We start from the raw sequence: 15,101 nt of genomic DNA, 5'->3' as shown, positions 1-15,101 counted from the left end.
TCTTCTTGTCCATTCATAACTCTTTGCACAGCATGTAAGCATAAATCCTACAGTATCAGCATGGTGAGATTAATCTGTCATCTGGATGTTCACTCAAAACAGCAGGTGGAAACTAAACTAACCTGTGGTAACGAGTATTGCTTGCAGTTTTGTCATTGAAACAACAGAATACTTGAAGAATGACAGCTCGCAACTCATATCCTAGTAATGACTGGTTTGTACAGGTGAAATTCTGCCTAGCGCTCTAAATCCAAATTGTTATTGGTTATCTTTTGCAATCAGATACTTGCTGCTTTAAGACTGATCAGACCTGACCTTGAGATGCTGATAGTAAATAATGTATCACAAGTTTGTGGCATTCTCATCCCTTGTGCTTGCAGATCTTTGCAAGGGTTCTAAGAACCTAAAATCAGAGGCGGCTCTAGACTTTATGAGGCCGTAGGCGAAACGCAAACATGAGGCCCCACTAACAAAAAAGTGTCACATATACAAATTGATGCACTGTCTACCTGTGTATGTGCCTGAGAGTGTGTCTGACAGAGAGTATCCTTGTGTGTGTGTGTGTGTGTGTGAATGTATGTCTCTGTGAGCATGTTTGCGTTTTTGTCTGAGACCCTATGTGTATGGGGTAGCTGCTTGAAGTGTGTTGTGTGTATGGGGGGGGGGGAGGGGTTATGGTGAGAAGGAGAGGGGGGTGATGGTGAGAGGGAGGATGGTGTGGGGGGGATGGTGAGAGGGAGAGGGGAGGGTGATGGTGAGAGGGAGAGGGGAGGGTGATGGTGAGAGGGAGAGGGGAGGGTGATGGTGAGAGGGAGAGGGGGTGATGGTGAGAGGGAGAGGGGGGTGATGGTGAGAGGGAGAGAGGGGTGATGGTGAGAGGGAGAGGGGGGTGATGGTGAGAGGGAGAGGGGGGTGATGGTTTAGAGGGAGGTGATGGTTTAGAGGGAGAGGGGGGTGATGGTGAGAGGGAGAGGGGGGTGATGGTGAGAGGGAGAGGGGGGTGATGGTGAGAGGGAGCAGAGGGGGCGATGGTAATGTGAGAGGGAGAGGGGGGTGATGGTGAGAGGGAGAGGGGGGTGATGGTGAGAGGGAGCAGGGGGGCGATGGTAATGTGAGAGTGAGAGGGGGTAATGTGAGAGTGAGAGGGGGTAATGTGAGAGTGAGTGGGGGTAATGTGAGAGGGGGTAATGTGAGAGTTAGAGGGGGGTAATGTGAGAAGGAGGGGGTGATGGTGAGTGGGGTGAGGCTGAGGGTGGTGACGAAGGGTTATGCTGAGGGTGGTGGGAGGGTTATGCTGAGGGTGGTGGTGGGGTGATGCTGAGGGTAGTGAGGGGTGATGCTGAGGGTAGTGAGGGGTGATGCTGAGGGTAGTGCGAGGGGTGATGCTGAGGGTGGTGAGGGGGGTGATGCTGAGGGTGGTGATGGGGTGATGCTGAGGGTGGTGGGGGTGGTGAGGCTGAGAGTGGTGGGGGTGAGGCTGAGAGTGGTGGGGGGTGAGGCTGAGAGTGGTGGGGGGTGAGGCTGAGGGTGGTGGGGGTGGTGAGACTGAGGGTGGTGGGTGGTGATGGTGAGGGGGGTGAGGGTGAGGGTGGTGGGGGGTGATGGTGAGGGGGGTGAGGGTGAGGGGGTGGAGGGTGAGGGTGAGGGTGGTGGGGGTGATGGTGAGGGGGATGAGGGTGAGGGGGTGGAGGGTGAGGCTGAGGGTGGTGGGAGGTGAGGCTGAGGGTGGTGGGGGGTGATGGGGGTGGTGAGGCTGAGGGTGGTGGGGGGTGATGGTGAGGGTGGTGGGGGTGAGGGTGGTGGGGGTGAGGCTGGGGTGAAGGGGGGTGAGGCTGAGGGTGGTGGGGGGTCGTGAGGCTGAGGGTGGTGGGGTGGTGAGGCTGAGGGTGGTGAGGGTGGTGGGGTGAGGCTGAGGGTGGTGAGGGTGGTGGGGTGAGGCTGAGGGTGGTGATGGTGAGGGTGGTGGGGGGTGAGGCTGAGGATGGTGGGGGTGAGGCTGAGGATGGTGAGGGTGGTGGGGGGGTGAGGCTGAGGATGGTGGGGGTGGTGAGGCTGAGGGTGGTGGGGGGTGATGAGGCTGAGGGTGGTGAGACTGAGGGCAGAGCTGCAGACCGTGTAATCTTGCGAGATTTCAGAGCGTTGCCGTGGTAACCCGCGGCAACGCTCTGATTGGCCGGTTTTCGCGAGACGACATGCTCTGCAGCTCTGATCACTGCGGAGCTGCAGACCGGTGTCTGCGGTGGCTGGCCGGGCAGCCAGGAGGGGCCTCGCACCCGGCGGCATACTGGGCAAGCCGCCGGGCCCCCTCCTGGTGTCAGGTCCTCGGTCACTGACCAAGGACCTGACACAGTCTGCCCACAGGTGGTTAAATTGTCCGTGAGGCCCCATCTAGCATTTTTGAAAAAACTCAACATCTCTGGTATAGTCAAAGCTTTTAGCCTGAATTTTGCGATTAGCTTTTCGGTTCACCACAATTCACTCTTTAATTGAAGAAACGCATATTTATTTTCACAATTGATACTTGTAATATACATATCCCACACAAGTAAACAGATTTTGTTTTTCTTGTTTGTTTTTGCAGCTGACCAAATGATGGAGCGGGTCAGCATTGATAAGATTCGCTTCTTCAGGGTGGAGAAAACATATTCTGTGGAAAGTGGGAAATGGTATTTTGAGTTTGAAGTGGTGACTGGAGGTGACATGCGTGTGGGCTGGGCAAGACCTGGGTGCAGACCTGATATTGAACTTGGAGCAGACGATCAGGCTTTTGTATTTGAGGGAAGCAGGGTGAGTTTAATTTTTTTAACAATACATTTTACTGAGCAAATGATATGAAACATACATATTCTATCAAAAAAATAATGAGCATATGATGTACAGTACAAAACTAAAGACTCAAAAATTATGGCAAAATTAATAAAAAATAAAGTTTCTTTTGGGTAAAGATGGTATGCGTTGTTTGTTCATTTAAGTTTTGGTAAGTGTAAAAATTCAAAAGTGATATTTTTTATAAACATTGTGTTTATAAGGTAGCATGTTTCGTGTTCCTAAAATATTTTTAGTATTTCTAAAAGAGGTTAAACAATATTCTATATTTGTACCAAGAAATGGTAAGAAAATAAATCCTAAAATTGTGGCTTTATATACAGTAATTTCCAAGTAAATATAAAACCCCACAATGCTAAATTATTGCGCTACTGATTCTAGTTCCCCTTTTCTTTCATATCACTAAATGATCACATGTTGAGAGAAAGATATAGATATTTATGATAATTCAAATGCCTATGTTGGACTTTTTCAAGTGTCAAATGTGTTTTCATTGCATTGTAGAAAGCTGTGCACAATTCTGGGTTTAGATATCACTTTAGTAAACAATAAGAGAATTGGGGCAGAGAAAACATATGAAACACAAGACGTTTTATAAACTACATCCATTTCTCATCCAATAGGCTCAGTGTTGGAATATGGGCAGCTCCTTCTTTGGTCGGAACTGGCAACCAGGAGATGTTGTTGGATGTATGATTAATTTAGAGGACAAATCGATGATCTTCACGCTGAATGGTGAATTGCTGATCACCAATCAAGGGTCTGAGCTGGCATTCGCAGACTTTGAAATTGAGAATGGTATGTTATTCGTTGCAGTGGGTCAGCTAACACAGTGTTCCTTTGAAGAACAAAAACAATAGCCAGTGTCAATGGTCATGGCACTACAAAATGAGATGTGTGCATGTACAGTACAGTATTATGCTATACGTTTATTTTGGGAAGTTAACCTAAAGTAGTTTGAGCCCTTATGCAGGAATGAGTATGTCGATACAAGTACGCAACACTGCAGTTTTAAGGACTGAAACTGGAATAGCCATTTAGATTTAAATAATGGTACAGAGGCTGGATGTATAACTGCAGAAACAGGACTGGAAAAGTAGTTTATAAACATAACCAATAATCGGGTAAATCAACACATATATAGATTTAGGTTTTATCAATGTTTTCTGAAGATCAGGATATTTTTTTTTTAATAATGTTCAACTTTTTGTATACATGCTAACGGTTCAAATCCACAGAATACCATTTTTTTTTTAGGTGTATTTTTTTTTTTCCTGTCATCTGCAAAAATGCTTTCTTTTATACATATAAGCACTGCTTTTCAATGTGGCCCTTGTCCAGGCTGGGATCAATTCTGGCACACCACACACAGCAAGAATCATTAGTCTGTATTAGTAATGAAATGTTGCAGGGATTGATGCTCAAGAAACCTGGAAGGCTGAAGGTTCTTTTAATGCCAGGAGATGAAAATTATTGAGCTGTAAGCGTCATTTGCTGCATATATATCCGTTAATTAATCTTTATGTTCAGTTTCAATTTACATTATGGTACAGGTTTGTCACCACTGTGAGGTAACTGTTGGATGAGTGCCAGGGTCATTTGTGGTGAAGTACAGCACAAACTGTATAAACACAAAGCATTCTGGTCCTGTCGCAATTTAATAAATGTATGGCAAAATAACAATATTTCATTGCAATGCAGCATTCTCAGCACAGTTAAGATTATTCATTACAGTGATATACAGAAGCAATTAAGAATAAGCACGGCTCTGGGGCTATATATACTCAACATGCTTATATGTTTTATATATGTACCAGAGCACCAGCACCTTAGTGTGCACCGGCTGCCTGCTAGAATGGTCATTTAATTCCATTCCATAATTTAAATCCATGAGGTGTGTATTTTTTTTTGCTTACTAGATCAGAGCCAATTTATCCCATCCTCCTAATTTATTTTCCATATCAGCAGCCATCTGCCTATATAATTTCATACCAGCTCCCCCACACACAGGTCTGCTGTATCCATATTTCATGCATTCTCTCTCCAATGTTATACAATGTTCCACTTCTTCCGTGACACTTCACTCGTTCACGCCATGCATTCCATCTTCCCTTCTCTACTTTCATACAAAGTAACCCCTGCTTGCTCTGCATGAACTGACAACGCATTTGACAGTGCAGAGAAAGTAGGAGACCTGTAATGTGTGGGGTATTCAATCTTTTAATTCATCAGGGGAGCAACTGTTTTTGAAAACCATTTCTAAACTGAGAAAAATGTATTGGACACATAATGTCAGTTTGTAGTTTAAAATCTGTTAAAATCAACCAGTACGACTACTAACTTGTATCAAAATGTTTGGTGAAATCAAAAAAGTACTGATCTATATGGCATATAGCTAGAGACCAAAACTATTTATCCATATGTGTTTATTATCATTAGGATACAAGCAGGGCTGGACTGGGAAAATTTTTTTATCCCGGACATTTTTTAATCACCGAGGACCAGTTGGAAGGGATAGGGGCTAGAGAGGGGGGTTGTTGTCATTACCAATGATAAGCACTCATCCCATCAAAGTGTACATATCGGTTCAATGCTCTTCCAGATGAGCCCATGCACAATGTTCGTGTATGAGAAAAAGACACTGTATTTGTTATGTACAGCACAAGCAATTTATTTTCATTTATATTTTTATTTATTGATTTTTTTTCAAAAAGTGTTACAATCAGTGTGATACATGTCTCAGATATTTGCACACATGTTCAATTAGAGACAATGAAACCTTTTGAAACAGTATGATAACAGAATGGGGAAGCAAGAGAGGTTTGGCTACGTTGCGTTTGAAGGTGGAGATCATCTCACAAATGTGGTTAAAGTCGAGTTGTGTCGAGTTGATCAGGGAGCATATTGTTGGACACCTCATGCGGGTGAGTGTAGAGGGCATGGTCAGAGATCAACGTGTGCAAAGCAAATTGCATATAACCTTTTCCAGATTATTAGAGATAGTCTACATCTCTACAGGTATATCACAAAGTAGAGTAGTACGATTGTTAAAAATTATAGGGAAGCCGTGCAAGTAAGTGTAATGACATGCTTGCACTGTGTTTGTAACTTGTCTCTGGTGTCTCCATAAGTGGGTGATAGGCTGCTGAAATATCACCACAGGGTCTCAAAAACCCTTACACTGCCATGGACATTTCTGCTACTCAGTACTCAAAGAAGGCATACCAGTTCAGATTGATTATCAATAAGCATTAAAAAGTTTAATACGTCGTACATCGTACATATACAGTGGCATTAGTCTACTGCGCCTGTGTACATAAAAACAAAGGGACAACTTGAAAGTCTTATTTTTAAGGTTAAAGCAAAAGTAAAATTTCATGAATGTGTTGCAGAAACAACTGCTGACAGAAGCAGGAGTAAGAATTTACCTTTTAACCCCTGCAGACGTGGAAGGACCTAACTGGGTCATAGGTTTCAACTCTTTATTTACTTTTATCTATGACAATCCCCCTCTTCTGATGCCACATGTGAGAGTTCTAGGCAAGGTATATCCAGGTACACTAGTTATACCTGTGGGACTTTAATTCAATCTTCACCTCCGTTCCCTTGCCATCTCACACCAAATGAGCCATCAATGAAGACTTGTCCAGATATCTGTGGGTTACAGGATAATATGTGTTAATAAAGCTCGCTTTGCAATACATCCATAGGTTAATATAGAGTGTGTATTTAGAGAATGCAGTGTGTGTCTGCGTACAGGGAAAAGTGTGGTTGTGTATAGGGGTGTAATGTATATGTCAGGAATGTAGTGTATAAGTAGGTGGTGCAGTGCGTGTTTATATGGGATCTTGTGTGTTTAGGAGTCCAGAGTCTGTATAGTGGATATAGTGTGTATGTGTAGGTAGTGTAATGTCTGAGGGGTGTAATTTGTGTGTGTGTGGGGTGCAGTATATTTGAGGGGTGTAGAGTGTTTGGCGGTATAAAGTCTATATTGTGTGTCTATATTGAGTGAGAAGGGAGCAATTATATATTGTTTTCTTACCTTTGTCCAGGGAGGAGGGAGAATCCAAGCCCTGGTGGTCTGGTTGCATTGGGTGACTCTGACCTGCAGCTCCTCTGGCTGGAAGCTGAGTATTCTCCTCTTGCGAGCTTCAGCTATGTGCTATGTCGGAGCATTCCTGTGGGAATCGCGGCAAAGCTCCGTGAGAGGACTATTCAGCCTGTTTATTGTCTGCTATTCTAACATTATCATATGTCTAATTGAATGCAAGTTGGTTGTTAAATTCATATAAACTTTTTCACTTTACCATTTCCACCTGGTATATCACCAGAAGAGAGGTCTCTAGCATTTTTTTCTAAATGGTTAACCTAACTTTCTGAGACCTTTTATCTGCTCTTTTTGGCATCAAGGGGCATCCCTTTATTATACCCTGGTGAATTGCTCCTTCTGAGAAATGGTTGGTAGGTTATTCTTAACTCATTACGTGATTTAGTTTCTTCTAAGATCTACTCTACCTGATTCCATCATGCACCACAGCCACATGACTTTTTTAATGTGTACTATATTGACTCCCATTCTAATTTTTCTAATATTTCAATAAAGTTGTTCTACTATTATTTTATCTATTGGAGATATCACCATTCTCTGGACTCTTAGGCCCTTTTGGGTCTATTTGTATGTTTTTGTGATATAATCAAATTATTGTTTGTTATCCCCCTTAGAGTCTCTCTGGCATGTTCATCTGGTTCTCTTGTAAAACCTTTTCACTATTATTGACTAATCAGCCTGGCTCTGCATGTCCTGGCAGGAGAGATCCTGTGATGTCCCCTGTCAGCCTCAGCCTACAGCCATCACTGCCTACTGGGCAAGTGGGCATTTGCCCGGTTTGCTTGTTGGATACAAGGGTTATATACTATTCTTTTATATTAACATTAAGTAATGCTTGATTTACCTTTATAATATTATTATTCCAGAGCTGTACCTTGACAATCCAGTGGCAACCATGCAACTTTAAGTTACACGTTGCTTTAAAAGGCCAAACATAGACATTATTGTTATGGTTGCATGGTAGACAGCCACTAGAGGTGGAGTTAACCCTCCAATGCAATTATTGTAGTTTATTTAAAAAAAAAAAAAACAAACTGCAGTAATTACCACTGCAGGGTTAAGGAACCTGGAACACTGCACCCAGACTACTTCAATGAGCTGAAGTGGTCTGGGTGTCCATAGTGCCCCTTTAAGCTACATACATGGGTCATAATAATACATCATCATTTAAAATACCCCACTTCCTACTAATACTTTACTTCATTTTTCCTTCACATTACTATGCTCCTCCAGACATCTGGACTCTCACTGTTTTCTTCAAAGTCAGTAGGCCTGGATAACTAAGGTTTGAAATTGTTGGCAACGACCATGGAGACTACATCTTTTCTAAATTAAAATGTATACATCAGACAAGTAGCTGTTTGTGCATGGCGTGCTGATATTTTAAAACTGTATTGTTGCACTTAAGCCAACAAACTGCTATTAAAAGTATGGAGGTCTGCATTGTACGACAGTGATGTGTTCTTTAATCAGTAAATGTAATTCAGACCTGCTATGCCAGAAAATTTTCCATAGTGAATTAGGCTGTTGGCAATTGTTGATTAATCTGATTAATGTAATTCATTGACCCTGATCTGCATGTAGTTTTCCTCCAGCAAACCGCTGTAAAATTATTTTTGTAAATAGTGGCTAAGTATTAAAGTACACCAACTCTTGGCTCAATAACTTTGACTTTAAGTTTCCCATCAATACAAGCATTTACACATGCCTATAGTCTGACATTATTTCAGTAACCTGCTTTATCTAGAGACATTTGTAGGACAGCCATTGTTATTGTAGTATTGTGGTAAACTGTAGTTCAGGCTTAGTGCCAAAACACTGTTAATATCTTTTGTGGAACGTAAAATGTTGGCCTGGAATTTTCAAGGCATTTCTGAGGCAACGTGCTAGAGGCAAAGTAAATGCCACTTTAATTTCAATGTTGTGATAATTGCCTAAAATGTAACACGTTCCCTTTATAATTGTTTTTGTTGGGCCTTGATCAATATGGCCCATTATATCTTTCAAATGCACGGTGAAGCTTAAGCCTTAGTAGGTCCAACGATGCAACAATCACGTTTGTGAAACTGGATTGATTTTCTTAGTGGAATAGCGAATCATGCCGTTACACTGTAGTAAAGGGCTTAGTTCATGTTGTGCTTACCATATATTCAGCCTTTAGAACCAATGTTGCTCTTTTCCTGTCCATATGTTGTGTAGGTTTTGTCCCTGTCTGCTCTTTGGGATTATCGCAGATTGGACGTATGAATCTGGGGAAAGATGCCAGCACCTTCAAGTACTTTACAATGTGTGGACTGCAGGAAGGTTTTCAACCCTTTGCGGTCAACATGAACAGAGATGTCACCATGTGGTTCAGCAAACGCCTACCCACCTTTGTCAATGTGCCGAAACATCATTCTCATATTGAGGTATCTGTTGGGTTCCAAAATAGCCTCATGACCGTAATGATCCAAGTATGGCTAATTTGGGCATAGTTTTGCACATACTTAAAATTGTCTGCTATTCCTTAGGATAGCAATTATGCTAGGGAGTGCCGTGTAATATAACAGGCCAATATCATATTATATTTCACTAAGAGAGAAAACTCCTACATAATAGGCCATTAAAGGGATCATGTAAGCACTATAACTGCTTCATCTGATTGAAGTGGTTATAGTGTCTGGAGCTCACTGACGCTGTCCTCCCATTCAGTGTTAAACATTTAAAATGTTTTAAAGGGACACTATAGTCACCTGAACAACTTTAGCTTAATGAAGCAGTTTTGGTGTATATAACATGCCCCTGCAGCCTCACTGCTCAATCCTCTGCCATTTAGGAGTTAAATCCCTTTGTTTATGAACCCTAGTCACACCTCCCTGCATGTGACTTGCACAGCCTTCCATACACACTTCCTGTAAAGAGAGCCCTATTTAGGCTTTCTTTATTGCAAGTTCTGTTTAATTAATATTTTCTTATCCCCTGCTATGTTAATAGCTTGCTGGACCCTGCAAGAGCCGCCTGTGTGTGATTAAAGTTCAATTTAGAGATTGAGATACAATTATTTAAGGTAAATTACATCTGTTTGAAAGTGAAACCAGTTCTTTTTCATGCAGGCTCTGTCATAGCCAGGGGAGGTGTGGCTAGGGCTGCATAAACAGAAACAAAGTGATTTAACTCCTAAATGACAGTGAATTGAGCAGTGAAATTGCAGGGGAATGATCTATACACTAAAACTGCTTTATTTAGCTAAAGTAATTTAGGTGACTATAGTGTTCCTGTAATGTTAAATAAGGATCCCCAGCATTAGCCTGAGCAGTGTTTGGCAGCTGAGATTGGCTGTGTCTGCTGTCCATATTTTACCTATCGCAGTTCCTGTTGCTGGTATGAATCGGTATGGCTAGAAGGAACTCGAAAATGGGACAGTGCAGGATCTCAAGGATTTATAACAAATTCAATAGAATTAAATGGTTATAGGTATAATGCATTGATAAAAGGTTAATGCCAAAAATATTACTACCTACTAAATTTCCTTCATTAAATATTTGTTGCACTTTTGTGTTTTTATCTGTTTTTAAACGTTCTATATAGTATTGTTGTAGTTAGCTGAGCAGACCTGGGATGGGTCTTCTGCGTTCATTTGAAATCTGACCTAAATCATCCCGATAAATACAGGAACTTTCGTGTATTTTAGGTAACACGGAAAGATGGAACGGTAGAAAGCCCTCCATGTCTGAAGGTCACACACAAAACATTTGGCACACAAAACAGCAATGAGGATATGATATACTGTAGGTTGAGTATGCCTGTCGAGTTCCATTCTGCATTCACCAATGAAGAGAACTTCCAGAAGAGGTAGGAAGACCCTGTTGCAACATAATGTGCAAAAACAGCCCACTAAAAAAAAGATAATTGATTGATTTGAAATGTAGTTATTGAAAATCACATTTTTACAGCTTGATAAAATATTATACTTGGGAACTTGTATAATTGATAATATTTGGGGGTGAAGAGCTGGTGTGATACCTGTTAACCTTTTAGAAGTGTTTTAATTTTTATTTTAAAGGGTAATGTTAAGGGTGAATATGAGGATGATGTTTTGAAGGAGCGTTTATATATAATATATATTAGAAAATGGCATAGTTGCTGGTTTAATTTACAACACAGATATCGCTACACCGCTTTTCTTGCTTATTCTTTATTCCTATCAGTCAGTCGAAAGAGGTTCCTAAACATATTTGATATGATGATGTCCTTTTTCTGATAAGTACGTTATCAGTAGCCTTCAATCTATCAGGAGTACTAGTTGGAATAAATCCTTCACATTTTCTAGTGCTGAAGGAATACAATTTGGCCTGATGTGTAAATATGCAAGTGAAGCTATATTGGATGACATCGGACTGATCAACTCATTCAACCCAGGGACAATAACCATCTGAATATTGTTTATCTCTGTCTCAAGGGTATTAAAAACAGCACCTAGATATTAACACTAGGGCCAGGGAACATTATTGGAGGTTGATATACAAACTGTGTCTGCCCAACTGAAGGAGGAACTTGTACCAACTATGCTTATGCTCCTTCTGTGGCTAAATTTGGGGCAAAACTGTCCAGTTACTGAGTTGCTGTGACACTTAAGGTGCAACCATACATCAAGATTTCCAGCACCATTATTAACTCATTCTGGACTGCTATCAAATTGAAAAGGAGCATAATACATTTTTTTAGTATCAACCACTGAGTAAAATGCAGAAACCTAGAATCATTTACGCTTAATGTAGTTCCCTAGAGAAAGGATTGAATAAGTCCCATCAGAAGTCATTAAAAGTCTTGATATCCAATATTGGCTGTAAGGAATTTAAGACTGTAATATCACAAAAAGTCTAGCTGCACATGTTTGGACTAAGGAGAGAGTTGAAAGAAATATTGGAAACTGAAAAAACAACTTGATCAAAAATGTAGGGGTAACCGTGACTGTGCTACAGGACAGTGATAAAATAGGAACTGAGTACAGTTAGCCATAAAGGTCCACTTTAATTCCCCAAAAGTGATTATACCTGGCTTGGGGTTGGGTGTAAATAATCTATATGCATATGGCTATAAAAGATACATTATTGGCTGGCTTGTTTTCCACTGGTAAATGGATCCTGTCACAGTTGCACTCTCCATCTCCGTACATGGCTGATGCGGCACCCACTCAGAGCATGCCAAGGACTTGAGCGTGCTAAGCTGCAGGGACATGCAGCCAACATCCCTGCGACACATGGATGCAGTGCCGCAGCTCTCTTTACCACTCCAGGACCCGCAAGAAGCTCATCTACCCAGCAAGGCCTGTTTCTAGTCTCCACGAAAGACGGCATCTTAAAGGGACAGAACACCTGATATCTTTTAAAGGGACTGATTACTTCAACCAGTATGTGAGAGGTGGATAGCTCTTTCCTCTATAATCACAGTCTACCTTTACCTTAGAGCGCACTTATACTGTGCTCTTCAGTGTGTACACCTCTGTGAATCCTTGTTATCTGATCCTTCCTGCCCGTTATACCGTTTCTAAACCTGCACTGCCTGCCCCTGACCTCAGCTTTCCATGATAATGAGATTGTCTAATCCCATTTTGGTACCTTGCATTTGGCTTACTACTGCCTCCCGGGCACCACCTGTCAAAACAACAACAGATCCAGATATCTAATCATTTTTGGAAGGAATAATGGACATTCTACTGGAACAGACTGGAGAATTAGGTGGACCTAGATATTTCTTGAGAGTGATAATGATAATAACTGTTTCTCCCTAATGGCAGAATTAGTCTCTATGATTCCTTTGAATGACCATTTTGGGGATTTGTAAGCAGATCTACACACTGGACCTGGTCAGGAGAGCACAATGGGCAAAGACCCCTTAAATTGGTTATAGTTGATAGATGAGCGTTATCAAAGATTGTGCAACATTAACCAAAATGAAAATGAGATATTAATCCATATGAAAACAGCAAATCTAATTGAAGAAAAGTTAAAATATGTGTTTCTCATTCATAAACTACAACTGTCACAATGGTTTAATAAGTTTTAAATTAGAGGTTGTGTGCACTGGCAGTACCATTAACAAGGCAACTAGCATAGTTACCATGTCCACTATTGAAAAAAATACAATGGGCCATTTAACGCCTGGGAAGCCTTCTACTGCAAAGTGTCCATCTCATTTAGAAAACAAAATACCCTATGGGCAGTGAAGCCTGAAAATTGTCCAGGAAGAAGTGCAGATATCAACACCACAGGCCCTCGATGTGTGACATTAGGATTGAATTAGGGAGTATTAGGTGCAGACTGATTACAGCTCACAGTGGATTTGCACTACCGCTGGAGATAAGAAACAATAAATCTAATGAGAGGTAGACTCTTGTGAGGATAGAATCCAAGGAAGCTCATGAAGAGCCAAATGAGAATAACCATTGTTTATTGACTGCTATCTGTGCAATTCTCTGAGGGATACATTCTGTTCCAGGCAGAAAAATCTGTTGGGGAAAAAAAAAGAGGAAAATTCATCTCTTAAATATACTGTTGCAGATCTAATAGACAGCTCAACACGAAAGTCTGGTGTCTCTCTTCTCTGGGGAATAGAAATGTAGAAAACCAAGGGCTTTTTGAATGTCCTTTCAAAAAGATCTGTGGGGCTACAGTTTGGAAAATACACCTTGCAATCAACCCAAATTATTGAGCAAGCACTCACGACACTTACAAAAAAAACTCAGAACACAGTTACCAGAAATTATTTTGGGGGGCCCTGTAGATAGAATCACCCCTACTGGGGGATCCAAGGGTAACATTGGCAAGCCGACATTGCAAGTTTTAGTGCTGTGCTGTTTTCTATATACCACATGCAGTGTTATGTTGTAATGTTTGTAATGTTAAACCATCTATTTTGTAGAATCCATCTTCAGGACGCATCCATGCACAACACCACAGTGAGTATGAGTTCACAGTTAATATTAATAATCCTGTATATTGTTCATCAAAGGGGAAATACACTTAAAGGAACATTTTAAACACCAAAACAACATTTGCTTGATAAAGCAGTTTTGTTGTGTAAATCATGTCCGTGCAGTAAGCTTGCTGAATTCTCTGCCATTCAGGAGTTACATTTCTTTATTTATGCATGCCTAGCCACACCTCTCTGACTTACACAGCCTCTCCATACCTTCTTTATTATAGAATGTATCTTCTCTGTTAATTACCTTCTAGACCCTGTGACGGCCTCCTGTTTTTGTGATTAAAGTTCACTTAAAGGAAAAGTCATTAAAGTAGTTATGGAGGCTAAAAATCCCATGGGGGTAGGAATGTCTTACCTTATGGGGATGAAATATTTTCAAACGGATTAAGCCCTAAGTTGTCCTCGACTTATCTTGGCCTTCTCCTTTGGCTTTGGTACTAATAAGATGATATTTTCTTGGGTGCCACTGAAAAACTCAGCCTATCAAAGGCTGCCATTGAGAGGAATGCTTCATAAATTATGTACCTATTTTGTTTACTACATTTTTTGCAAAAATAAAAAAATAAAACAGATGCAACATCATCTTGAAGATAAAACAAGTGCAACAAGAGGTCTAATGCAAGAGGGCTATTGATGTATAATCCTCTAAGTGTATGCAATAGCTTACTTGTGATGTGCACTCATTCTAACACTTAGGAATGCCATGATAAACTCCTTTCACTTATTAACACCAAAGGTCTTCTATTATCCATTTGTACAAGCTGCATTTTTTTCAGAATGTCTTCTGTCTTCTGTCCTTCTTTCCAGTCTTATTATTATTCTGTGAGAGTATTTGCTGGCCAAGACCCCTCCTCTGTGTGGGTTGGTTGGGTGACCCCTGATTACCATTTCTACAGTGAAAAGTTTGACTTGAGCAAGAATCGCACTGTGACTGTCACTTTAGGGGATGAACGAGGAAGAGTGCACGAAAGGTAAAAACCTATTCATTTTTTATCTTGTCTTACCATGTCTGTGTTATGTTATTTCGCATTAACAATTAATAGTGTTTTAACGGTTTGCATCCCATTATAGTGAGCTGAAAGATATTACATGATGTAATGTGTATAGTTCCACTCTCACTGTTTGTTGATAGCTACCTTTTTAATTTTCTGAGGGATACATTCTGTTCCAGGCACAAAATTCTGCACATATAAACACAAATCCA

The 15,101-nt window shown here is 41.2% G+C and overlaps 1 protein-coding gene across 4 annotated transcripts in view; it reads left to right on the top strand.

The window, feature by feature from the left end:
- RYR3 (ryanodine receptor 3) overlaps positions 1-15,101 on the top strand; it is a 477,900-nt gene that overhangs the window by 235,850 nt on the left and 226,949 nt on the right. For all 4 annotated transcript variants that reach the window (XM_063439165.1, XM_063439168.1, XM_063439167.1 and 1 more), the window contains exons 26-31: positions 2,582-2,787; positions 3,450-3,624; positions 9,134-9,342; positions 10,605-10,765; positions 13,835-13,871; positions 14,705-14,868. In XM_063439165.1, coding sequence (XP_063295235.1) covers positions 2,582-2,787; positions 3,450-3,624; positions 9,134-9,342; positions 10,605-10,765; positions 13,835-13,871; positions 14,705-14,868 — 952 coding nt within the window. The remainder of the gene's footprint in view (positions 1-2,581; positions 2,788-3,449; positions 3,625-9,133; positions 9,343-10,604; positions 10,766-13,834; positions 13,872-14,704; positions 14,869-15,101) is intronic.

This window comes from Pelobates fuscus, chromosome 13 (genome assembly GCF_036172605.1).
Source record: "Pelobates fuscus isolate aPelFus1 chromosome 13, aPelFus1.pri, whole genome shotgun sequence".
Taxonomy (NCBI): Eukaryota; Metazoa; Chordata; class Amphibia; order Anura; family Pelobatidae; genus Pelobates; species Pelobates fuscus.
Note: the sequence above shows the minus strand (reverse complement) of the source record. Positions and strands in the feature narration are given on the sequence as shown.